At 42.5% G+C, this 27,746-nt stretch overlaps 1 protein-coding gene across 1 annotated transcript; it reads left to right on the forward strand.

Moving 5' to 3' along the window:
* The first annotated feature begins 1,512 nt into the window (after positions 1 to 1,512).
* On the forward strand, positions 1,513 to 27,403 carry LRRC31 (leucine rich repeat containing 31). The gene is given in 13 exon segments (XM_027123468.1): positions 1,513 to 1,696; positions 2,267 to 2,278; positions 7,653 to 7,703; positions 7,706 to 7,795; positions 12,395 to 12,559; positions 12,779 to 12,946; positions 13,729 to 13,893; positions 14,517 to 14,522; positions 16,776 to 16,937; positions 21,893 to 21,955; positions 21,958 to 22,047; positions 27,047 to 27,222; positions 27,224 to 27,403. Coding segments are annotated over 13 exon segments (1,512 nt in total).
* Positions 27,404 to 27,746: the final 343 nt, after the last annotated feature.

Raw genomic sequence — 27,746 nt, forward strand, 5'->3', positions numbered from 1 at the left:
GCGTGACGGTGGGATCAGGATGGGGCAGTCAGGGCAGCAGGTTGTGGCTGGATTCACAAGCTGAAGGTCTCTCTTTCCCACCCACCCTACTGAGGCTCCGTCAGCTACGGGGCTGTGGCTGGGACACCTGTCTGGTTCCATTGCTGTCTGTTCCTGCGTGAACCTGGTGGGCCGGATCCTGCTTCTAGGTTGGAGAAAAAAAAAAAAAGGATGCCCAGTTGTGACTTCTAAAATAGTACTCCGGGTATATGGAACATTCCATCCCCCAAGCAGGGAGGTGGGCTCTGCAAAGTCATTTTGAGGATCCCCTCGTGCAAAATGTTTCTTGAACCATTCTGGAACATTGTAAGACCTATTTTATAGGGAGGAAGCCATGAACATTGTAACTTTAAGAATACCTATTAGGCCCTAGCCTAAGGACAGAATCTAAATTTTATTAACAGAATCTAAAATTCCATTTATAGTTTCATCCCTTTAAGTCTTGAACCCTCCCTTAAAATGTAAGCAAATCCCCAGAGGGATTCATAGATTGACCCTTCTGAATCTTGAGCCTCAAATCATACCAGAACTACCCCTAACCTCCATCCTCCATTCTTGCTCCAGGCAAACCAGAATTCACTCCTAGAGGCAACCCCAGGCTCCTTTAGATCTTCATACCTGGAAGTTTCTGAGCCTGATTTTTCTTCCTGGGACACTTCCCCCTCTCTCCTCTTTTTAGCTACCTCAGTTCTTCAAAACCCAGGCGATGCCACTCATTGTTCAAAGGCTGTGCTCCAAGACAGGCTTGGTCCAACTGTGGGTTCCCTGACGACGTGGGTCTCTCCTCCCTGACAGCCCTTGCTCCAGTGTAACCATCTTTCCACCAGGTTAAGACTTCAGCGACATGAGCTGTGTCTTGTTTATCATTGAATCTCTTAGCATCGAGAACAGTGAGTTCTGTTTATGGAGTGAATTAATTCTTTACTGCCAATGAGTTTTTATGGGGTGTGGGTGAAGGGCTGCAGTAGAGAAGGTGAGAATGCCAAGAGAAAAAGAAACGGTAAGCCAGGAGATGCGACTGGGGTCCCTGGAAGCAGACTCCTCTGGCCCTTTGCAAAACTGTCGCCCAGACAGCTCAGAGGCATGCCAAGTGCTCTGACACTCTCTCTCCCGGAAGGTAACTTTAACTGACTGTTGAAATTTTAAAAGTATTGACACATTTAATGCACTTGCCAAAGTGGTGTTTAATGAATTGTATCTCACAATAAAATAGGGCAAAGTTTAAAACTCAAATTTGCTTTGGATTTCTATCTGCTATCATCTGTTAGTTCCAGGACCCTGGGTTGCATCATTCTCATTTTTACGTTAAACACTACCAGCAAGAAAAACAGAAAGTAAGGGGGAAATAAAGACAGGTGTAGGGAAGTTAGGATTTCACACAGGCTTGACAGACTCTTGTTTTCTTCTGAAATCCTAGAAAACAGAAAACCACAGGAAGATAGCTTATTGAGAAAGACCCCCTTCAACTTGTCCATGAGTCAAACAGGGAACAAGAGTTCCTCAGATGGAGAAACTAAACCCCAGACTTTATTTGTCAACAAATGCATCAGGGGGTCAAAATTCAGGTCCCCCAAAGCTGAAAACAGAAAAGAGAGCAATGACCTTAAAACAACTGCTTTTCGACCCAGCGACGAGACACCGAAACCTAACATGATGAGTCTGTTCTAAACATTTATTTTGTTAAATGCTTTAAATAATTTGCTCATTTTACTTTTTAGGTTTGGCCATGCCACACGGCTTGCGGGACCCCAACCAGGGATTGAACCCAGGCTCCCAGCAGCGGAAGCGTGGAGTCCTAACCACTGGACCGCCAGGGAATTCCCCTCACTTTCTTTTTAAATTATCAAAAGTAATATGTTGCAGAAAGGTTTAGAGAAAAATACCCTCTTTCCTTTCATTCTAACACAAATGGTCATTTCTTCAAGATTCTTTTCAGCCTTTTATTCCTATACATGCATTTATGGTCAACCAACAAGTCAAACACTGAGCATCTGTGCCAATCACTTTTATTAGAAGGACAGCCATGAAAAAGAGAACATTTGCGTACATAAAGAACCAAAAGCAGATATAATTTCAGTGTGATAAGTCATATGAAGACAAAGTAGGCTGAGGAGACAGAGAATGATGGGCTGGGGGTGCTATTTTAGATGTGGTTGGAAGGAAGGAGTCTCTGATTCGGTGGCATTTGAGCTGAGATCTGAAAGTCAGCCACGTAGAATGAATGAAGCCAGCTACACAGGTGTTTGTGGGAGTAGTTTTCCAGGCAAAGGGATGCGTAAATGCAAAGGCCCAAGATGGGAGTGAGCCTGGAGTGCTTGAGAGCAAGCCAGGAGGTTAGGCATGCTGAAGCAGGATGAGAGATGGAGAGAGGATGAGTAGTAGACCAGTCAGAGAGGTAGCTGGGGCCAAACGGACGTACTTTGTATGGTTATAAGAGCTTATAAAGCCCGCTTCATCTGACACGGAGCTGTGATCCTACTGAGACATATTATTATACTGCTCAGTTCTCATATTGTTACGTGATGTTCATATGCTAATTTTGACAGTGGCATAATATTCCATTACATGCCTATGCCATAATTACTTAGGTTCCTTTTCTGCCCTTTAGTGAATATCTTTGGCTTCCCCTCTCCCCTATTTTCTGCTTTAGTCTGTTTCAGCTAATTAGCACACATTCCCAGAACAGAGGTGACAAATACAAGGGTTATGAAAATATTGCTAAATCTCTCTCTAAAGTTATGTCATATACAATGCCGTCACTATATTATTAGATTAAATGTATTTTTAAAACACTTTAAACTTTTTATGCAAACATATACAAAAGAAGAGAGAACAGTATGAGTCCCCAAGACCACCTCCCTCTAACAATTACCAATCCATGGCCAATCTTGTTTCATTTAAACTTACCCTCATGTCCGTCAGATTATTTGCACCAAATACCAAAAATATCATTTTACCTGTAAGCAGATTGAATGCATTTTTGGAAGTAGAAAATTAAGAAGTCTACCTTTAAAAGAGGGCAGTCAGAAAGTTGTTGATATTTGTTCTAAAGTATGATTTGGAGCTTCAGGAACATGGTTCATGGATACCCACAACCATGATTAAATTAACTGCGCAAGACCAGTCAGCTGGTTACCCCAGCTGGGCAACACCATGCATGGCTTCTCCATTTCCATTTCTCCCCAAGTCCAGTGGCCCCTGGAGTCATGTGAATTCTGTCCTCCGAACAGCTCTGGGACCTCGTTCCTTCTCTCCGCTGCTGTCCTGGCTTTCATCGTCTCTTGCCTGGACCACTGCCACAGCTTTCTCCCTGGTTTCTCTGCTCCTGGTCTTGCTCTGTGGCCAGTCTGTCCTCCACACTGCTACCGGGTGCTCTTTCTAAACCACAGATACTGTGGTGTCTCTCACCGGTTTAAAATCTTTCACTGAGTCTTTCCTGCCTTGAAGAGAAAGTCTATACTCGCAAGCATGGTCTTCAAGGTGTTTGTGATCAGTTGAATATCTCTTCACAACCTTTGCCTTCCCCCCAATCTTATGTTCATCCTCTACTCCTGACATTCTGACTGACTCTCTCCTGAACTGGCCACATTCCCCTGAAATGGGTACCTGTGCCTAGAAAGACCTACCCTTGTGGCATCCTCCCTCTGCACCCCTCCCCCATTTATTCCTCTCTCATGTCCACCCACCTGGCTGACTTTCACTCACCCTTTAAGGTGCAATTTATCTACCACGTTCACCTGGAAGCTTCCCAAGACGCACCCACTGGACTTTGGACCCTCTGTGGCTTTCTTGTCTGCTCCATCAGACAGGTAGCTCCTTGGCAACAGGAACTTGTTACCTTGGTTCCCTGTACAGCATCACCCATGTTACAAACATGTAAAAGTGTTTTATGAAAGCATCGGGATTCTTGGTTGTAAACAACGGAAACAAGCCCCTACAGGTTTAGCTTGGAAAGGAACCTAATGAGAAGATACTGCTTGGCTCACAGAATCACCTGGAGAAGCAAGAGCTCGGTTCAGCAGTAAAGCCGCCAGAAAAGGCCCCGAGTCACTCCATGGAGCTGCTTACGTGTGGTCACTTTGCACCCTCCATGGAGTGCCAGCCCTCCCTCCTCAGCCAACCTGTAGCAGCTCTGACTCGTCTGTTTTATATAATGAGGTATGACATAAGATATTTTTTGAAGGAAGGGGTTTATAGATTAAAAAAAAGAAATATATGGCCTGTAAGGAGATGTCCAGGGGCCTCACAAACTGGTACTCATATTTATACTTAGGTGGTTTGATAAAGATTTGTCATCTTGATTTATTTTGGTTATTGAGGAACTGTAAAACTAATATTCATTCATTCATTCAGTTATTTGCTCGTTCAACAAATGTTTACAAAGTGCCTCTGATGTAAAAGGCATTGCAGAGTCCCATCTTCCTGGGAGGCCTCAGTAACTTTAAGTCACTATGCTCCTGAGAAATGAACCGGGCAGGAATTATAATTTCTATTTTATAGATGAGTAAACCAAGGCTCAGAGAAGTTAAGTGACTTGCTTACCTGATGGACCCACGAGTTGAACCAGGTTTTCCCGTTGTGCTGCCTTGGACTTGCCAATCATGTAAATATTACAGAGTGCCCAAGTAGGCTGTGGTCTGAGAAGCGATTTCTGAATCTGTCAACTGGTTGGTTGGTGGACCGCACCCCACCAGCCTGCAAATCTTGTAGCTGCTCAGCCTTGAGACCAAAGAAAAAGCCTGGAGACAACAACAGAGACATCAAAGCTCATTGGTTAAGGGGCATCTTACACAAAGGTCCTGGAGCAACACTCCTTCCACGGATGGCCGGCAGCAGACAGGACATGGCAACAACCTCCACTACTTGGTGGAGAAGGAGGCTACCATTTATAGGGGGACTGATGTCAGGTGGGCTCATCAGTTACCACGGAAACCAGCAGTAGGGGCAGGGGGCAAGCACGGCAGGCAGTTACTGATTAAGCCCTATAATTAAGAGGATTGGAGAGTCATGTGAGTGAAGCAGGGCCTGGTGGAACAGGGGATGGATGGAGAGCAAGAGAACAGCCATCTTGAATGGCCTGACCATACGTAGGTCATTGGTGGTGACCCCTGAGAAACAATTTATTTGGCTAGGCCAGTGTGGCAACCAGAATGTAGAGGGTTAATTGGTAACTGTGGTGAAGAAGTGGGGTCAGCAAATACAAACCATTCTTTCCAAACATTTGACAGTAAAGGAAATGATTGACAGAACAGTGGTTTGAGGAGAAAACAAAGAAAAAGAAGGTTTGTTGAGGCTGGAACTTGAGCATGATTGTAGGTTGAGCCTATGGAGACAAAAAGCTAAAAAAAAAAAAGAGAAAGCAATAAGATACAATGCAGAGAAAATTTTTTTAAGAACAAAAGTTTTAAAAAGCACCTGCACATAATGGGCTTTGGAGTCAATTGCTCTGGGTTCAAATTCTGCCTCTGCTGCTTACTACTTAACAGTCTCTCTGAGTCTCAGTTTCCAAATCTATGAAATAGTGTACTTGTGACTCTTTGCATTAAGTTTACACAAAGTGCCCTGTACTCACATCCTCCATCCACAACTCTCCTCACCCCAAATTAGGGTTGCCAGAAAAAATACACACAATATTTGGGACATACTTTTACTAAACAATGATTCCTTGTTTACCTGAAGTTTAAGTTTAATCGGACGTGCTATTTTTATTTTTCCTAAATCTGGCAACCCTACCCAAAACAAAATACCTTGTATCCAATGTACCATAATAAAAATTGAAGGCCAAAATGAAGAGGTAAATGGTAGGTGGATGATGCTGCCTCCTACTGGTAGAATGTGACAACACCAACTATCCCCGCAAAGATGTACAGCCTGTAGGTGGTTTTCTTAAAAATAGCAAGCCACCAAGAAAACAAAACAAAACAAAGCAACAAAACAAAACAAATCAAAAATAGCAAGCCACCAGACACACTGTGGAGGAGAGGGGGAATTTTTATTATCCTGCTAATATTTTAGTCTAAATTTACTACTGCTGTCATGCCATCATCTTTTCATTTCCACTGGTACTAATATATTTCTTTTTTGCTATGTGGTTGTATACATTTTGTCAGGGGTAGTAGAGTATTACTGCACATTCAGAATTTATGCTTTCCTATTGGATTCCAGTATACTCTTTGCATGTGTTTTTAACTGTGCATTTTCACTTGCAAAACCTCTTTAAAGTCACTGTCAATACATGCCTATTCATTTTTCTTTACAAAAGTATGATGTGTTTCACGTGTGTCTTAAATGTTGACACATTCAGTAGGTAAAGCCCTGGTACATAGTAGGCACTCAAAAATAAAAAGCTATGATTTTATAGAGTGCCTACTTATTTAACTTTTAAAAATTATAGTGATGGGCTTCCCTGGTGGTGCAGTGGTTGAGAATCTGCCTGCTAATGCAGGGGACACGGGTTCGAGCCCTGGTCTGGGAAGATCCCACATGCCGTGGAGCAACTAGGCCCGTGAGCCACAACTACTGAGCCTGCGCATCTGGAGCCTGTGCTCCGCAACAAGAGAGGCCGCGATAGTGAGAGGCCCGCGCACCGCGATGAAGAGTGGCCCCCGCTTGCCATAACTAGAGAAAGCCCTCGCACAGAAATGAAGACCCAACACAGCCCAAAATAAATTAATTAATTAATTAATTATTTTTTTAAAAAAGTAAATCCTATTTTTAAAAAAAAAGTTGTAGTTATATCATGTAGTGTGGTATTATTACAGTGGAACTTGGTAAGGGTGCCACTTAAAAAGTCCCTAATAACGAGGACACATGAGGCTTTCTGAGTGTATTCTCTGGCAGGAGTTGAGAAAATACAAAAGCTCTCCCAGGGACTACTCTCTCCGGATGTGTCAATTGAGGGGTCTAGGAAATGAGCAGCAAGGGTTTCACTCGCTCTCTTTAGCCATCTGAGGCTCATCAGTGGTGACTGCAGTGCTTCCCCTTCCTCACCTGTCTGGTTAGGAGGCCAGTGCCTGGGCATACCCCCAGCATTACATTCACCAAAGATGTTTGTGCATCCTTCCAGCAGCGCTGTCTTAAACGCTGTAATAACAAGTTTACCTCTTTTTTTTTTTTTTTGCGGTACGCGGGCCTCTCACTGCTGCGGCCTCTCCCGTTGCGGAGCACAGGCTCCGGACGCGCAGGCCCAGCGGCCATGGCTTGTGGGCCCAGCCGCTCCGCGGCATGTGGGATCTTCCCGGACCAGGGCACAAACCCGTGTCCCCTGCATCGGCAGGCGGACTCTCAACCACTGCGCCACCAGGGAAGCCCAAGTTTACCTCTTTGTCCAGGAGCAAAGCTCCATCTACATGCAAGAAGCCCAGGTCAGGCCAGGAAAGAAAAGCCACTGAGTTCCTCAGGCTCCTTTGTAGGAAACGGGTCACTGGAGCGGCCAGTGTTGAGCACCGACCGCAGGAACAGAGGTCAGGTTTTGTCCCCTTCTGAGGTGAGGTTTCACAAGGGACCAGTTCAGGGTTGTTGTCCGTCTTCTCACTTGTCTTATGGTGATCATTATGCATCTTTTAATACACTCTGTCATTCACAGCACATTTTTCTTTATTTTTATAATACAGCTAAGACTATCACTTCAGAAATGGAATTAAGACCCAGGATGGAGGAAAAAAACCGTTCCCGCCGAAGTTGGGCAAAAACCCTGTCGACAAGTGTCTAGATTTGAACAACTGTAGACTAACAACAGCGGATGTGAGGGAGCCAGGTCTGTATGGAGTTGACCTTGTGCAGAGGCACAGAGGGCCTTCGGGCTGGGATGAGCAGGGAAAGTGCTCGGTCCTCACTTGATAGTGCTAGGTCTGCAGGGTGGCCCAGACAACTCAGGAAGCGCAGATGCAACGCTATTTTTTTTTTTTAAACAAGTTAATTGATTCTTCCTCAAGCTTCAAAGATTTGAGCCGAGTTTAAGAGGGAGGTTTGTTTGTTTTTCCTGAGCAATTTTACTTCTTATTGATTACCTCTAGCTCCCTGAAACACACCTGTTCCTGCATCGGATGTATACTCATCCATAAAACTGAGCCCTGCTTGGAATTTAAAGGGGCATCTCGTTGTTATCTGTGGAATGAAAACTATCACTACCAGCAATTATTGCTCACACCGTTTTACACAAAAATGCAACTACTGTTTGTGACACTGTAGCAGGAGTTTGGTTGTGAAGAACCATCTTCCCAACACCACTGTCACCACCTTTTTTAAAAACTCTCTTTTTTCAGATACCTTAAATCAAATCTTGAATCAAATTAGGTGTGTCTACCAACAGAGGTATCAAAAGAACTGCGTTTTGAGTGAGGGGTCCTTGAGTATTTTAATTAAAATCCATGCCATTATATTTGAGACAGATCTCTTACGAGGGAGCTCTCACCATGCCTGTGATTCTCAATGCCTATGTACATGTCAGAATCTCTTGCAGAACTTGTGGAAATGCAGGCACTTGAGTCCAACCCAAACCCACCGAATTGAAATCTTTGACGGTGGGCCCCGGGAATCCTGTTTTTTTCCTTCTTAATGTGTTCAATAGTCTTTCATACTTTATCAAGTTAGGATCGTGGTGAACAAGACGAAGTTGCTAAAGTGCTTTGAATGTTAGTAGAAAGAAAACATATTTTTTTGCCCCCTAAGCATGTTTTTAGAATTTCTTTGGAATGGTGGAAGGTCAGGAATTGCTATGTCTGTAACTCTAGAAGCTCACCATGCAGCATCTGACTGCTGACACTATTTTAACATTCAAGACAGATGTTTAAAAGCAAGCAAGCAAAGACACTTTCACCCCCTGACTTTGGCATTTCCACTCTTAAGTCTTGTTGCTGCAGGAGATAAAGATGACCTTTGAGAATCTTGTTCACAGAGAGTAGCTTCAATTTTCGTGAGCAATGGAGGAGACTCAGAGAAGATTCTGGTCAGGGTTTCTGTGTCTAAACCTGCACATGTTGGCCCATGTAGGTATAACAGGAACTTTATAAAGTGGTGACACCCAGGTGATCAAGATAAGAAAGAAAAGGTAACGGGCACCCTCAGTCTCAGCGGTCCTGCCAACGGAGTATTCCCCAGACCTTCAGCCTGAGGGTCCAATAGGACAACAGGGTGACGGGCGTCAGGGGGGTTTGCGAAATAAAAGGACCCGTATACACTTTACAGTGACAGTGGTAGTAACAGTCCTAGCAGTAGAATTACAATTTCCACTACAATAAAGGAGTTCTTATGAAATCTTATGGAAACACCACCGCATTTTCAGAGTGCAGTTATTTGGCAGAAATAGAAAACGTCCCAAGAAATAGGTAAAGTAAATGTCACAATGTCTCCAGTTGTGCGGCTGAGAGATCCCTGCTTTGTGGAAAGTCAGCAAGTCCACCCTCCTTCTATCCGCTTACCAGAGCAACAGGCAGTGGATCCTATTGACTACAAATCACAAATTACACATGCAAATCTGTTTTTTCTTGTGTTCCCTTCTACTTGCTTTGCTGCCTTCTCTTCCAGACTTGGAAGAACTGGATATTTCCTGGGATGATTTCATAGGCAGAACCCTTCATTTACTCATGCAGCAAATGCATCTTGTCAGCAAGTTAAAAATCCTGAGGCTGGGTAGATGCAGACTTACTGCTGATGATGTTCAAGCACAGGGTATGATGAATGCTTCCCTTAAGAGATGGCTCCCCTGGAAGGATCTTTGCAACCCAAACCCTCAGGGGCGAATTATCTGGGTCACCACCCCCTCAAGTGCCCATGGACGAGGATGAGAGTGCTGCCTGTACATGATGTGATGCTGTGTTGAGCTCTTGTATACCTTCTAAGGAGCTGTGTAACCTGCACCTAGCATCGTGCTAAGCCCTGGGACAGAGAAGGGAACAGGCTGACCAAGCCTCTGTTCTCATGGAGTTTAAGTGGAGATAGTAACTGTAGAATTTGCTCACTTTGGGTCTGTTACCTCATCTGTAAATTAGAGGAGCTGGGATAGATAATAATTAAGTTCTTTTCCAATTCCAAAATAGTATTTCTCTCTTCTATTTTCCCATTCCTATTTTTTAAAAAATGATCAAAACAAGATCTTCCAATTAAAAGCAATGATTTAAATAGGACTAGAACCTCAATTAAGTTAGTTTATAGTATATCAAACATTGGATAACATAGAACATAAGATAAAATTTGTCATGCTATTAACCCAGCTGCTTTACTGGGTTATGAATGCTGGGTTATCTAGAATGCTTGCTGGTTTTAGATGCAATTAATACTTTTTCTGTCTTCTTTTTGTCTGAAGTTTCTTATTTCGATCATGTATTTTGATCATTTAAATCTCTGCAAAGATTTCTGTAAAAGCAACAAAATTTATGCCAATGTCTTCTCTCTAATCCTTCCCTAGAAAATAGGGGCCAGCTGATGTTTCCTGGTTCACCCTTCCTATAGCTAAGGAAAAACGTTATACATCTCAGAGCTGGCCAGACCCTTTCAAATCCTAGTCCCACTTCTAATTCTCTTTGTGACCATGGACAAAATACTTAACTTTCTGAGCCTCAGTTTTATTATCTCTGAAAAGGGGTGATATCCACCTCAAAAAAAATTATGGTGAGCATTAAATCATTTCTGTAAAGTACCTACTATGTGCTTGACACATTAGTAGGCGCTCAATAATTCTTTCTTTCCCTATTCCCTCATCCAAAATTACCTTTCTGTGGTTTTTCATGATCAATTTAGTCCCACTGGTTAGCAGCTGGTTATTGTGTACCAGGGTCTCAAATTTAACATACTGTTACTCAGTCATGAAGAGAAGTATAGATTATTTTCTATGACTAATCTAATCTTTTTTCATGATCCACCATCCTTAAGAAACCAGGAAGTGGAATTTCTGCCCTGGGACCCACTCTAAACTCATCTGGTCCAGGAGAGAGTCTGCACCCTTGTCACTAATGTTTTGTGTCCTTTCCCCTCTCCCCGAGATTTTATCCTCTCTGGAAGGACTTCTGCATCCTCTCCACCAGGAGGGGCTATCTTATCATCCATACTCTGCTTAGCCTTAATGGCAGATGGAGTATAAGGAGAATGAATGGTTTACTGATAAGAAAACGTAAATCAGAGGCATTTCAACATTATTGCACCTGTTACAGTTGCTTAGTGCAAGATTGCAAATGCCTAGGCCCTCCAGTACCATATGCGCTGCAGACAATCATGTACTCTTTCTCCCTGATCCTGGGGGATGCCTCAGGGCAATACATATCCACGCCCCTTTGACTGGCCACGGCATACAAAATGACACCTTTTTATCCCTGGCTTATGATATTATAACTCCTGGAGAATTTGCATTTTAACCTGAGGCTCCTAGACTCCAAAAACCTGAAACCATGGAATAAATAACCAGTGGCAGAAGTTCCAGACCAGTAGTGGACGGTGGAAGAGAGGCTTCTGGACACAGTGGACCTTCCAACACTCTTAACTGGTGCTAAAATTGACTCCAGACATTGAGAAAGCACCTTTGTCATGTGTGTGGCTCACCATCCTGTTCTGCCCCCAAAGCAGTGAAAATTATTCCTAAGGGCTGATCTCCCCACACTTCCCCTGTTCTCTCCCAGCTTCCACTCTGTAGCCCTCAGATGTTTCCTGTGTGAAATGGTATCAGAAATGTCAAGTTTCACCCCCCTCACTGTATCCTCCTCCACCCCAAGGTTGCATCACTGTTATGAGCTGCTAGTGCCTGATGCTGTCTTACTGGTTCCTCCCTGCAGTGGTTGGATCAGTTGTATGTGATATTCTTGATGTCAAAGTGAGCTTTTCCTCTGTGGTGGCCAGTGCCCTGCTTTGCTTCTACCAATCTTCCTCTGGCCAAAATATAAACAGTGGTTACGCTGGGGGATAGTATTATGGGTGATTTAAATCTTCTTCATGTTTTATTTTCTAAGTCTTTCACACTTCTACCTCTGGCCGAGCTTCTCAGCAATGCTGATCCCCGGAGAAGGTGGATGAGAGAAAGTAGATGGATTGGTAGAAATATTTACTACCATGAAAACAATTCGGTAAAACCACCCCTACTAACAGGTGGATTTTTTTTTTTTTTTTTTTTTTTTTTTACACAACGTTTGCTTACGAGCATGGCTTCAGAACTCTGGAGGGACTAGACTTGCTGTGCCTGTACCTGTAGAAGCTCACCGTGCTGGGAGTGGGCAAGAACTGGGTCCTTTTCTCCTCCCTGTTCCCTGGCATCTAACCAGTAGCTGGCCCGGCTTCAATACTCCGTAAACAATGGCTGTATTGATTTTGAAACGAATTCCCTGCTTTGCGGATTAGCGATCAACCTGATCTTTGGGCCATTTTGTAACAGGAGAAGCACTTAAAGCGCTGCCTGAACTTGAGTTGAATTTGTCCTGGAACAGTAAAGTGGGAGGAAACTTGCCTCTGATCCTCCGGACATTCCGAGAAGGGAGCAAGATACAAATGCCTGAGCTTGTGGACTACGCCCTCACGTCAGAAGATGGGGCGTTTGTGGGTAAGTGGAATTTGGAAGAGTCCTTCCCAGGAAAACATGTGAAGGCACCCATGATTGGATAGCTTGGAAATCAACGTTGGCTGTGTTTTCTCTCACCCTGAATTGAAAGAGTGGTTCACTATATCCCAGGTCACATGAAGATGTACCTCCCTCCTGCCTGCCCCAACTTTCACACGCTGCATCTTTACTGAGTTGTCTTTTGGATTTCCTTCCTTCCAGGTCAGTTGCTACTTAGGCTGCAAAACCTTGAAGTACTTGATCTTTCTATTAACAGAAACATCGGTGGCAGTCTCAACAGTATTGCTCAGGGATTAAAAAGTACCTTAAATCTGAAAGTCTTGAAGTTACATTCATGTGGGTTATCACAAAAGAGTGTCAAACTACTGGGTGAGTTAGGAATGGCTAAAGTTTGTATATAACTTTACATTATACGGAATTTTTAAGCTGTTAGGAAATACAACAAAACATAAACAGTGGTTATGTTGGGGAATAAGATTATGGATGATTTAAATCTTCTTCATGTTTTATTGATTTTCTAAGTCTTTTACAGTGAGCATGTACTTTCATGATTACAAAAATAATCTTTTAAAACGGCTGACTCTGAAAAGGCCAGGATATTTTAGGTCTGAGAGAGACACTGTGCAAAATAAGTGTGCTACTAAAGCTGTCCATTTTTCTCTTACTTTTGAAAATGGCAGCATTATTTTATGCTTAGTAGTAGGAAGGAATTGGTATTGCTAAAAAGAACAGCTTCAGTGACATCTGTAGTTAAAATTGACTCTGTATAGAGTATCCACATTAAAGAATAGGAAATGAAATGTGTATCTATCCCTTCAACTTCTAGAGCCTGTAAAATCCTTCTCCCTGGCAGTTTGAATAAGTCTAGAATGCTATGACAGCACCAATGCTCAAGGATAGCAGGGGAAGATTCATTAGTTGAAAGATTTTGATCAAAACCATTGATGATCAATGCAGATCCCAGGGAGTGTGTATTTGAAGCCATTGTCAGGTCCGAAGGGGTAGATGGTACAAAGTGGACAGTTATCCCACTGTCTGGGCTTTTGTCAACATAGTGTACATATTGTCTCAGTCTCCCTTCTCCACACCTGCCCCCTCTCCTGCCGACCGCCTTGTAATATGTCAGAATGGGGTTCTGACCTTCTTTGTAGATGCTGCTTTTAGACACTTGTGTGAGCTGAGGACGCTAGACATTTCCTGCAACAAGGAGATGAGTGGAGGGTTTGAAGACTCCCCGGGGGTGGCCGTGCTCGAGCATCTGGAGGGGCTGGATCTTCACCAGTGCTCGCTGATGGCCGACGACGTGATGTGGCTGAGTAGGTACTGCAGAGCCGAGGGAGGACTCTTGGAGCCTTGCCATGTGTTTGCAAACCTGGCAAATTTGAGATGTGCTGTTTATGAAGTTACCAGAAGGACCACATCATAAAAGTTTTGTGAAGGCTCCAATATAGTATTTGGCAAATATTAAGTGCCCAGTAATTGTTGGTGAATCTAAACTCCTCCTAGACATATCTGTAAAGGACAGATGTGGCACTTGAGGGAGAAAATTTTTGAATGTATGTGGCTGTTTAGAAACGGATCTGTTACTGTTACAAAGTGGATTACAAATAGGGATGTAGAAGGAAAGCCAAAATGGAGGGTGTTGAGTCTTTCTCGCTAATCAAGTGAAGCCGAGGCACTTAGAAACAAATGAAGTTACAGAAAGTCAGTGGGACGGTGCATGACGGGTGTACGTTACAACTTCAGGTCACTACGCTTACTTTCCTACCACAGACATAGTCCTGTAACCTGTCATGTATAAGTGCAGTTTCCCCGAACAAACAGCAAGCGTACGCTTGAGATTAAGGGTTTTATTCCACCTACAGCCAAAATAAACCTTCAGAATGCATCAAGACTCTGACCGTGGCTTACCATCTAGACCTCTACTACCCTGGTCCAGCCCGCTGTCACCTCATGCCTAGATTATTACAAGAGTCCAGATGGTTTTCCTGCTCCTCTGTCACTCTGACTGCATTCTCTCTTCCTTCCCCGCATTGGCTACTCCAGCCACAGCATGTGTGCTGACGCTCGTGCACACCAGCCGTGCTCTGCTCTCCCTCCGTACTACGGGCTCCTCCTGCGTAGGGATTTTTTTTTTTTTTCAGTATCTTTCTGTTGCTCATGCACAGGGTCTGGCACATAGTTGGCAGCCAGTAAATGCTTGTTGAGAATGTGATTGATTGAATGAATCAATCAATAAAGGACGAGAAAAAGAATTTTTTGTTGTTGTTTTTAGTACAACTGGGGGAGAAAAACAGTAAAATAGGTCTTTAGGTCTAATATTGATTTTTAGCCCTGCTAAGTTATTTCTTAGACTCTTATCCCTCAGTTGGGGAAAATGAGAAGAGTTCAAGGCTTTCATGAAGATTTTAAAGTAGTAAACCATCCCTTTTTGGGCTCCAGGTGGAGACTGTGAAGTGTCACCATCCTCTTATGAATGTCCTACCCGTGGAGACACTCCTGAATTACCAATCCACCAGATTCCAAATAATGAATTTCCCATGCTACAACTGAATAACACGAACGTCCTGTCTCATCTTATTGCTCAGAGGAGGATAAAGTGCTAGAGGATCTGAATTGTTAACGCTAGTACAACAGAGGGATTAGACTCTCTTATCTAGATCTGCCACCAACACGGGTAAATGGCCCCAGAAAGGTGATGGTTATTTAATAACTGTAGTGAATTGCATTGTTCTCCTGCTTAAGTTTGAAAAGATGGAATTGAAAATACATCCTGTTTATACCTTATGATGTTAAAGAATTGAACATTCTTTTATCTGATCATTCTCGATAGCTCCAAAGGCATGGAATTACAGGTCATTTAGCCAACAACGTTTGATTGATCATCTAATTGTTCGAGGCACTGTTCTGTGGGCTGAGGGAAATTCACAGGCAGAAGCTTCAATCTGGTGGGGGCAGCAATAATCCAAATACGTGGTGAAGTACAAGGTGCTGGGGGCGTTAGAAGAGGGAGTCACGGCAGCAAGTACCTGCCCTTTTTTCCTTCCCTTCCCCTTCCTTTCTCCTGTCCTTTCGTCTTTCCACTAACATTTGTGCCTCTGGTTTCCAGGCTCTGAGGCACACTCCGGGCACGAAGCAGCCCCTACACACAGAGCTCACCTTTCGGGAGGGAGGGCAGAAGACAAACACATACACAAACAAATCACGTAACGGGGGTGCTGGGAGGAAAAGAAAATAGGGAGATGTAGTAGTGACCAAAGGGTTACTGTGGGTTTGGTGGCCCTGGAAGATTCTGAGGAGGTGAGCCAGCCCCACAGAGATCCCAGGATACTGCATTTCCCACATTCAAAAGAACTATGGCAAAGGTCTAGAAGCAGGAAAAGCAGCAGGAAGATAGTGAAGCAGGGGTAACACCTGGCACAGCAAGGGCCTTCAGGGCCCCACTCCAGTGCTGCTAGCCACAGATATCTGTTCTGATTTCTTGATTTCATTGCCTTTCTAGTACTTCTGACTTATATTCTGAGAAAAGAATGATCGTATCAAACATTAATTGAGCAATTAGTGTGTGCCAGGCACTGTACCAGGCACTTTACATATACCAAGTCGTTTTATCTTCCCATTGCCTCTGTGAAGTAGTAGTGTTATTCTTATTGAGAAAACTGAGGTTCAGAGAAGTTAAGTAACTTGTCTGAAACCACACAGTTCTTTAGTAGCAAGTCCAGGATTAGAATCACCAGTTCTGTCTCCAAAGTCTTTGCTCTTAACTTCTAGCCTTGAGAGAGGCTTGGAGAAGAGCCCAAGCTGCATACTGGGAAGAATGGCTGGTGTGTATGTGGTGTGTAATTGTGCGTAAGGCAGGGCAGGGGTCAGAGAGGGAAGAGCTGTGCTTGCTGATCAAGAAGACTGTGGGGGCTTCCCTGGTGGCACAGTGGTTGAGAGTCCACCTGCCGATGCAGGGGACGCAGGTTCGTGCCCCGGTCCGGGAAGATCCCACATGCCGCGGAGCGGCTGAGCCCGTGAGCCATGGCCGCTGAGCCTGCACGTCCGGAGCCTGCGCTCTGCAACGGGAGAGGCCACGACAATGAGAGGCCCGCATACAGCAAAAAAAAAAAAAAAAGACTGTGGGACCCAAACACCCAGAAGACCCTTTGTGAGATGCTGCCTAAAACATGTCACTGTTGATGTTTTAGTAGCCCAGGTATCCCTTTTCTCTCGAGTTTTCAAGAATTGGACTTATCTGCCAACAGAAAGATGGGCAGCTCTTCTGAAAAACTACTCAGCAGGCTCTGATTTTTACCAGCACTGAAGCCATTGTTAATCAACAACTGTGCTTTGGAAAGTGAGACTTTTACTGCCCTGGGTCAGAGCATTCCCCAAATCCCTGCAGGCACTGGTACCATAACATCTGAGAGGGGAGGCCTCTCTTTGCCTACAAATGAATGCTCAGCTGTAGGCAACGTAAAGTATTAATTTGTCTTTCTTTCAGGAAATATGCTCTCTTGAAACTGACTTTCAAAGCCACATGAATGATTTCTAGCATTGTAAATTTAAAATTTAAAGTGTACACAGTTGGCCCTTTGTAACCATGGGTTCCAAATCCGTGGATTCAACTGACAGCAAATCAAAAATATTTGGAAAAAAATTTCCGGAAAGTTCCAAAAAGCAAAACTTGAATTTGTCTCATTCAGGCAACAATTTACACAGATAGCATTTACATTGTAATAGGTATTATAAGTAATCTAGAGTTGATTTAAAGTATATGGGAGGATGTGCATAGGTTATACGCAAATACTGTGCCATTTTATATAAGGGACCTGAGCTTCCATGGATTTTGGTGTCTGCAGGGTGTCCTGGAAACAATGCCCCTGTGGATACGGAGGGACGGCTGTATAACCAATTCTGAAGGCTCACATTCCTGGTAACTTGTACAGTATAATTTGGAATTGCTGGAAAGGGAGGCGTTTACTTAGTGTGTGAGCCTAGCTGGCTGCCTAGCACCTAGTCCCAACGGGGTTTGTTGTCCTCTGTCAGGAATCTTGGTGTGCCTGAAGACCATGGATACAGCCTGGCCTACATCAGGGATTTACTAAATCTGACATTTCTGCCTATGCTGGGGCGAGGGCACTGTCAGCGAGTAGAGGGAGACATTTTGAGGCAAAGGGACTTTGCCCAATTTTCCCAAATATACCACCCAGGCATCCAACACTTTAAGCACATGGTGCCAGGGGTCCTCAACCACATCCAGCTTCAGTGATTCACTGGAGGGACTCACAGATCTCACCGCTGAGATTTATTACAACAAAGGGATACAAAGCAAAATCAGCAAAGGGAAACATGCATGGGGCAGAGTCCAGAGGAAACCAGGCCCAAGCTTGCAAGATTCCTTTCCCAGCAGAGTAACAAGGATGCGCTCCGTTCCTGCAGCATGTTGTGACGTCATGGTCTGAAATGTGTCCTGGGAAGGCTCGTCTGAACCTTCAAGTTCAGGGTTTTTAGTGGGGCTTGGTCATGCAGGCACCCTCTACGAAGCACATACCAAAATTCCAGACTCACAGAAGGAAAGCTAGTGTTCAGCATAAATCATCTTATTTGTACGCAAACACTGTAGGCACGACGAACCACCCTTATAAGTTAGGGAATGGTGACGACACTTCCAAGTTCCCAGATGTCAGCCAAGGGCCAACCTTGCCAGCAGGACTTTGTACGGATAGTGGTCTCAGGCCTGCTAGGTTAACTCTGTTTTGTACACATGCGCAAGACTAGTGTGGTTGGATTCTGGTGCTTCCTGGGTAACAGTGAAAACAGAGCCCTTCTCTCTGGCCTTCCCTCAAGGGTTATGTTTGTTGACACTCCCTTAAAAATGAATTGTCCTATGGACCCAAGAGGGCTATTATTAATGAAAAAGAGGCATTCTATTAATAAAAAATAACAAGTAGTTATTTATTAATATCTGTTAATAAAAATAAGTACATATAATTTATCCCAAATTCTAAGAACTCTCTATTTAAGGTATTCTTGCTCTCCTTTTCATCCCAAGTATTCTGTTCGACCCACAGGGTCTTGGTCCTTGCCATGTACTGCTCCCAGCCCTCCCCCAGCACTGCTCATCTCATTGGCCACGTGTCTGGATGGGGAAAAGTAGCAGGATATGTACGTCTCTTAACCTGAGGTCCACGGCTCCTCCCTTAAGAGAGTCAGTCTATAGTTATGCCTGGGCAGGGGGCTGTGAACTCCCTAAAACTGATTCCAATTCTTTTGTTGGTGGGGAATGTATGGTACATTTTTCTGGCTCCAAAGCACCTGGGATCAGACATCTGAAAGCAAATCCTGGCTCTGGCTCTCATGACCTGAGGTACTTAACAACTCTGTGCTTCAGTTTCCTTGTCTGTAAATGGAATGATAGGATCATATCTCATAGGGTTATAAGAATTAAACAGGTTATTACATATGAAATTCTTGGAAATGTGCCTGGCTCATAGTAAATGCTCAATATATGCCAGTTGTGAATATTATTATGGGGAGAGAGTCTATAAATTTTACTTAAAAAGTAAATTTGGGGACTTCCCTGGCGGTCCAGTGGTTAAGACTCCACACTTCCACTGCAGGGTTGCAGGTTCCATCCCTGGTCAGGGAACTGAGATCCCACATACCACACGGTGTGGAAAAAAAAAAAAAAGTAAATTTTATTGTAAAAGCCAGCGGTTGCCTGGAGAACCTCCGGTAAAATCCAGATTCCTTCATGTGATCTAACAGGCCCCCTGGCGGCTCTCCCCCTTGCTCCCTGAACCCAGCCTCAGTTGGCTTCCTTCTGTTCCTTCATATCACCGAGCTCTCTCCTGCATTTGACCTTCCTGTCCTCTAGAATTCCCTACCCCCCAGTCTTTCCTGGGGAGCTCTGATTGCAGGTCTCAGTGTAAATGTCCCCTTTTAAGACAGCCTCTCTCTGAATTAGAAGTCCCTGTATCTTCCTTATAGCCTTTATCAGTATTTATAATTATGTATTTACTTGTGTGGTTTTTTAATGTTGATACTTCTCCCAGATTGTTACCCTCTTGAGGGCAGGGATTGTGTTTATTCTTCACTGCATCCTTCAAAGCACATTTTCGGTATTAGTTAAGTAAGTCAGTAAGTAGATAGGCAGGTTAGTAGATAGATAGACAGACAGACAGACAGACAAATTTCTCAAAGGGGGCTATAATCCCCAAAATGGCTAGGTAAACACACACACACACACACACACACACACACATACCCCACATTCCACTGCTCAGACTAATGTTGTTAGGAAAATTCCACAAAAAATAAATTTGGGGACAACATGAGATTTCATAAATATACTTCCTAGATGGAAAATGTTGAATATTTTAAAATAAACTTTTGTTTTTAACTTTGTGTCTTCTGCCATCAGAAGGCACAACTCTTTTCAATTATAGCTACACAATCAATGGATCATAATCAAGTAGATATTACACAAAATTACATCATCTGACATAAATCTTTAGACAGTCCCTGACTTACAGCGGTTTGACTTCACACTTTTCGACTTTAAGGTGGTGTAAAAGCAATACACCAGTAGAAACCATACTTAGAATTTTGAATTTTGATCTTCTCCCGGCCTAGTAATATATACGTGGTGCAATACTCATGCCATCACGAGGGTAAACTTAACAATCACTCTGTACCCAGACAACCACTCTGTTTTTCACTTTCAGTATGGTATTCAATAAATTACATGAGATATTCAACATTTTAGTATAAAATAGGCTTTGTGTTAGATGACTTTGCCCAACCATGGGCTAATATAAATGTTCTGAGCATGTTTAAGTAGGCTAGGCAAAGTTATGATGATCAGAAGGTTAGGTGTATTAAACTCATTTTTTACTTAAGATATTTTCAACTTATTGGGACGTAACCCCACTATAAGTCGAGGGAGACCTGTTTAATTCAATTTGAATTAAGAAGTAAATCAACAATAAAAAAAAGAAGTAAATCAAGTAAATACATATTTCTCTGCATCACTTTGAGAAAATAAAGTTCAATTTCTTATTGATACGTCTCTGTACCATAGGAGTGGGAGGGTGCTCTTGTTAGATATTATAAAAAGAATATATATCTACCCTTCAAACGGATATTATTTTTTAGAAAGAAGGAAGAATAGTTTAAAATGTAATTAGTGGCTATACCTCGTGGATAAGTTGCTCTGGTTAATTTTTTTTTTTTTTTTTTTTTTTTGAGGTACGCGGACCTCTCACTGTTGTGGCCTCTCCCATTGCAGAGCACAGGCTACGGACGTGCAGGCTCAACGGCCACAGCTCACGGGCCCAGCTGCTCCGCGGCACGCGGGATCTTCCCAGACCGGAGCACGAACCCATGTCCCCTGCATTGGCAGGCGGACTCTCAACCACTGCGCCACCAGGGAAGCCCTCTGGTTAATTTTAATGTTAGGGGAAACCGAGAACTAAGCAGAAAATCTTTGAATTTCCTTTAAAAATCTTTCCAATATACACTATTTCCCTTCTTTGTCTCTGTTAACTGCAGTTAAGTAAACACAAATACATTTTGGTGTTTCAGAGTTCTAGGGAGGTTTGGCCTTGTCTCTGAATTTCAGCAGCAACCAGGACATGTAAAACCAGGACACACTCTGGAAATCGTGACTAACTGTGAAAACTGTTCATCTCTTTCTCCCTCTTAAATGTGAAGTGAAGGAAAGAAATCCCAGTCAATAGTGAATTCCATTTAATCAAGTTTTTTAAACTTTTATTTGTTTATTGGCTGCGTTGGGTCTTCATTGCTGCATGTGGGCTTTCTCTAGTTGCAGAAAGCTGGGGCTACTCTTAGTTGCGGTGCGCGGGCTTCTCATTGCGGTGGTTTCTCTTGTTGTGGAGCATGGGCTCTAGTCGCACAGGCTTCCGTAGTTGTGGCACGGGGGCTCAGTAGTTGTGGCTCGCGGGCTCTGGAGCACAGGCTCAGTAGTTGTGGCGCACGGGCTTAGTTGCTCTGCGGCATGTGGGATCTTCCTTGACCAGGGCTTGAACCCACGTCCCCTGCATTGGCAGACAGATTCTTAACCACTGCGCCACCAGGGAAGTCCCCATTTAATCAAGTTTTACTTTTCTAAAGTTTCCAACATTTCTCCCCAATAAAAATAGACAACATAAATTGAGGCCATGAATTTCAGGCAGGAGAAACGGTCTCTACAACTGTCTTAACCTCACTGATAGAAATATGTTGCCCTAGCCTAGGTTCCTCAAATTCAAGGCTTATGGCCTCTAAGGAAACCTAAATTATTGCTATTCTTATCACTGTCAATTTCAGCTGAAGCCTGCGTTCACCTCCCTGCTCTGGAAATAGTCAACCTTTCTTGGAATAAGTGTGTTGGCTGCTCCTGGAAACGCTAAAGCTTTCAACGTCCCTTCAGGTGCTGAGGCTGAGCAGCTGTTCCCTGGTGACAGAGGACGTGGCTCTTCTGGGTTTTACCTACTGGTTCCATCCAAAGCAGTCCTGGCACTCAGAGCCCAGTGCGCCTGCTCTGGCAGTCCAGGACAAGGGAGGTGGAGAAGGCAGCGAGGCCTGGAGCTAAGCCCTCTGCGCATCTTCCCTGCTCCCTGACATCTGCTTAGGAGAGAGCTTGTTAAAACAGATAAGGGCAATTCTGAAACCAAAAAGACAGTGGAGAGTGTTTCATAAAAGGAGATGGAGGAATTTCCCTGGCGGTTCAGTGGTTAGGACTCCACGCTTTCACTCCCGGGGGCGAGGGTTCGACCCCTGGTTGGGGAACTAAAATCCCACAAGCCATAAGGTGCGGCCAAACATTAAAAAAAAAAAGAAGAAAAAAAAAAAAAAGAAGATAGACATAGATATGGTGGTGGAAGAAGGAGGATTAACTGATGTAGAATAGAAAGTTGGAACACTGGATGTGGAGGGGTGGGGCTCCTTGTCCTTGAGAGGTGTGTGCATGTGTGGATTTTGCTTACGCCTGTACCCACCTTGGCTCAGCTGGGTGCAGTTTTCTGTGTTCACCTACTGTTTCCTGTGGATAAATTATGCATAAGCAAACAAGAAATTTGTGTTACGTTCACACTGTTCTCTGATATTTCAATCTAGTTGGAACAAATATGTGTTTTCAAAGCAAGTGTTATGGCCAAACACTGTAATTAGAAGATGTGGACAAATCATTGTGATTTTATTTTGCATTTCCCTAATGACAGTGAGCATGTTTTTATGTGTTTATGTGTTTATCTGTGTTTATCTGTAAACTGCATATATGCCTTGATGAAGTGTCTGTTCTAATCTTTTGCCTAATTTAAAACACTAGATAGTTTGTTTTCTTCTTAATGAGAGTTCTTTAGATTTTCTGGATACAAGTCTTTTAGCAGGTCTATAGCTTGCAAATATTTTCTCTCAGTCTGTAACTTGTCTTCTCAACCCCTTAACAGTATCTTTTGCACAGCACGACTTCCAGTGTTTGTTTGTTTTTTTTAATATTTATTTATTTGGCTGTGCCGGGTTTTAGTTGCAGCATGCGGGACCTTTGTTGCAGCGTGAGGGAGCTTTTAGTGTGGCATGCGGGATCTAGTTCCCTGACCAGGGATCAAACCTGGCCCGCTGCATTGGGAGTGCAGAGTCTTAACCACTGGACCACCAGGGAAGTCCCAAGACTTTCAGTTTTGATAAAGATCTATTTGTCTATTTGCTAATTTGATGGATAGAGCTTTCTGTGTTGCATCTTAGAACTTTTTGCAAAACCCAAGTTCTCAGGGATTTTTCCTAGATCTTCTTCTAAAAGGTTTACATTTATATTTTACATTTTGACTTATTATCCATTTTGAGTATTCTTGTACAAGGCATGAGATATGGGCTGAAAAGATTTTTGCATACGACAGCTCAATTATTCAAGCACCACTAATTGAAAAGACTCATTGAATTGCCTTCGCATTTTTGTCAGAAATCAATTGGCCAGTTTGTGAGGGTCTATTTTTGGTCTGTTCTGTTCCATTGGTCTATGCATCTATTCTTTTACTGATACCATACTGTCTTGATTACTAAAGCTTTATAGTAAGCCTTGAAATCAGGTAGCATGGGCATTCTGACTTTGTTCTTCTTTTTCAAAATCATTTTGGTTATTCTAGTTTCTTGACATTTCTATATAAATTTTAGGGTCAGCTAGTCAATATCTACAAAAAATCCCTCTGGAATTTTGATTGGGATTGCATTGAATCTATAGGTAAATGCAGGGAGAAATGACATTTAACTATATTGAGCACTCCTATCCATGAACACAGTATATCTCTCTTTTTATTTAGGTCCTCTTTGATTTACTGCATTGGTGTTTTGTAGTTTCTACCATGCAGATCCTGCATATACTTTGTTAAATTTATATCTAAGTATTTAATTTTTTGGTGCTATTATAAATGGTACTGGTTTCTAAATTTTGATTCCCAATTGGTCATTGCTAGTATGTAGAAATACAATTGATTTTCATATATTGACATTTTATACTGAGACCTTGTTAAACTCATCTATTAGTTCTATGAGATTTTTGGTAGATGCTGTAGGATTTTCTACGTAGGCAATCATGTCATCTATAATTAGAGTCAGCTTTATTTCATCCTGTCCAGTCTCTATACCTTTTATTCCTTTTTCTTGGTTATTTAACTGGTTAGGATTTCCAGTAGGTGTTGAATGAGGTGAGAGCAGACATCCCTGCCTTGTTCTTGATATTGGGGGGAAAGCACTCAGTCTTTCCCATTTAGTATAATGTTAGCTATAGGTTTTTGTTTGTGTTTTGTAGATGTGCCCTTTATCAGGTAAAGGAATCCTAACCTGGCTAGATTTCTTATAATGAATTGAAGATGGTTTGTTGAGGATGTTTGTGGCTATGTTCACGAGAGGTAATTGCCTACTAGTTTTTTTGTAATATCTTTGTCTGGCTTTGGTATCAGGGTAATAATGACCTCAGAAAATGAGTTGGCAAGTGTTCCTGCCTCTTCTATTTCCTGGAAAGATTTTGTAGACTTGGTATTATTTTTTCATTAACTTGAAACTTTATAGAATTGACCACTGAACCTGTCTAAACTTGGAGTTTTCTTTGTGAGGAGGTTTAAATTACAAATTCAGTTTAAAAAATAGATATAGCACCATTCAGGTTATCTTTTTCTTCTTGAGTTTTGGTACTTTGTGTCTTCCAAGGAATTGGCCCATTTTACTTAGGTTGAATTTATGGAAATAAAGTTGTTTTCTTATAATCCCGTTAATGTCTCCTAATCATTTTGACTACTTCTTCTGTGACCTCCTTCCTCTTCAACCACCTGCTGGAGAAAATTCTCTGCTTTTAAAGGGCTCCTGTGAGTAGGTTAACCTCGCTTGGGTCTGCGTTTCTTAAACTCAGGTGTGCCATGTAATATAACCCAATCATGGGAACCCATCATATACACAGTCCTAGGAATTAGGGTGGAAATCTTGGGGTCACCTTAGAATTCTGATTACCACAAGAGGTTTATCAATATTACCAATCTTCTCAAAGAATAAGCCTTTGGTTTTTTTTGTTTTCCTGACCTGGACACCATTAAACATATTTAAATTATTTCATTTAAAGTTATTAAAATTTGCTTCTTCAATTTTTTATTTTTTTGGTCTGCATCATATTTTATTAATCATAGCTCCAGCCATTATATATTGTTTCTTAATTTTTACTACCAGGTTTTCTTCCTCAGGTCAAATTTATACTTTTACATTTTGTCAAGGGTATTTTTTGTTCTTTCAATTTTTAGTCAATGATAAGTATTGCTGTGTGTGGCTTTAAGCATTGTCACTTAACTGTTTTGATTATTTCTAATAGAAACTTTAAGAATTTGTTAATCCCTAGTAGTTTGTGTTTTATTCTTTTGTAAATAACAGCATTGGTTTTTTTTCATATAGTAAGCTACAAAAATAGTATTTTCATGACCTATGATACTATTACCCAGATTTTAAAAAATATAACGCATATAAAATACTAAAATATAATAAACAGAGTACTCACATCATTGGAAAATTCAGGTAGTATAGGAAAGGTAAAACAATGTCTGAGATTTGCTTTAAAATACTAAAAAACAAACAAACAAAAATTAGGGGAAGGGGACTGGATGAGCCAAGATCAGTGTAATGAAAATAGCGTTGAAGCTGATTAATGGGAACATGGGAGTTCTCACTCCTATTCCATCTACTTTTTATATGTTTGAAAATGTCTGTAATAGAAAATTTTCTAAAGGGAAAAAGCATGCACATTATCTTTAACACTTAGCTAGGTCTTGAGAACATGGTGAGTAATGTTCTGAGACAGAAAGATAGGAAGGGACACGATCAACATGAACACCTAGGGACCAAATGCAGCTGTTGAGTGTCCTGACCGGGATGATGAAAATGATGGGGATGGAGCATCCCACTTGGTGTGGAAGCCATGATGTGTGAGGAATGATTGAAGGACCAGGGCGTGTTGAAGCCTATAGGGGGGACATTTGAGGGGACCTGACTGTTGTCCAACACTGCATGGTTGGCACGAGGAAGGAGCTGAGGTTCCCAGCAGGCTGAGGTGGGCAGTGGGGAAAGTCAGATAGGGCCTAGAGGCATGGCTTCCTCCTGCTGAGAGTTGCTTCCCTCTGTTGGGGCAACCTGAAGAGGGACTTCAGGCCCTCTGTTGGGCTGGTCCCCAGTAGAGAAGCTGTGAGAGGGATTTCTCTCTGATCATTGATCAGGTTGAATGAGGAGCCCTCCAAGGTCCCTTCCAACTCTGAGATTCTACACATCTCATCTCTGTAATCCATTCCTGTTTTTGGCTGAAAAGGGAAGCATGTCCTGTCTGCTTTGGCTGTCTCTCCTAACTCCTTTTCTTAGCTTCATCATTAACTGTTATTTATTGAGAGCCATTATGGGTAGTACTGTGATATGTGCTATTCAAAGGAAAACTTGATCCATGTATTAAAGTCTCTAATTGACCCATGAATTAGAAATTATCCAAGCATATTTTGCCCATGGAAAGTGCTCAATTAAATAACTGTTGAATGAAGAACAAATAAGCAATGAATAGTTAAACAGCATTAAACAGCAAGAAAACTATTCAGAAATGGTCCTGAGTTAAAGCCAGTGAGCCATCACCCTTCCCCTTTAATTAGAGAAAGTCTGCAGTAAGAGTTGGGACTCCAGTGGAGCAGAGAGCAGGAACTCGACAAAAAAGACACTCTTTGGAATGGGATTTGGAAAGAGAAAGAAAAATCCATTTTCAAGCTGTACATGAAATGCAGAAAGGAAATTTGTTACTAGAGTAATTTCAGATGCCCTGAATAAAACTGCTAGCTAATAACATTTCATTACTAAGTATCAGTCTTGTCATTACGAATCCTGGAGCAACTGTGTTGTGTTATTGGAAGTGGGAAATGGTCACACTAGAAAGTATCCTTGGCTTTTAGCATTTAGAGTGATTTTGTTTTTCAGCATCGGTAATCCAGACAGGTCACCTGCCCAGGCTGCGGAAGCTGGACCTGAGCTATAATGACAGCATCTGTGATGCAGAATGGACCATCTTCTGCCAAAACCTGTGGCTCCTCAAAGAGTTAACCGAGCTGGATATTAGCCTTCAGCCATCAGCTTTTCAGGAGCGTGGACAATGGTTTTAGACACTTGTTATGTGCCGTGACCAAACTTCCTGAGATCACCGAGATAGGAATGAAGAGGTGGATCCTCCCAGCCTCACAAGAGGAAGAACTAGAAGGCTTTGACCAAGATCACAAAAGCAGCATTCACTTTGACCATGGTGGGTTTCAGGAAGCTGACTTCTCAAGGCTCAACTAAGCTACACACCATCCTAAGGGGGAGGAAAAGAACAAGAGTGAATCCCGGTGAAATCAAGGAGTACCAGCTTCTGGGCTGTTTGGTGGGGTTTACAGTACAAGAGCTTTGTAAATATATATTGTCTATAATAATCTAATGTGAGCATGTCTTTATTCTCTATTTTATAAAACAAGAATGATATTTTTCAATGGATTTTCATTTGTTTTGATATAGAGTTAGTTCACTTGCTGTTTAGAAGCCCTGACAAAAATGCTTAGATTCTGGTACTGCATCTCCCTTTGTCTTGCCCTGGAATTTTCTGCCTCTCTTTTCCTAAATATTTTAAATATAAGGGTGTGTGTTT

Source organism: Aethalodelphis obliquidens, unplaced genomic scaffold, assembly GCF_003676395.1.
Source record: "Aethalodelphis obliquidens isolate GAN/ISIS:26980383/991018 unplaced genomic scaffold, ASM367639v1 scaffold1, whole genome shotgun sequence".
NCBI lineage: Eukaryota > Metazoa > Chordata > Mammalia > Artiodactyla > Delphinidae > Aethalodelphis > Aethalodelphis obliquidens.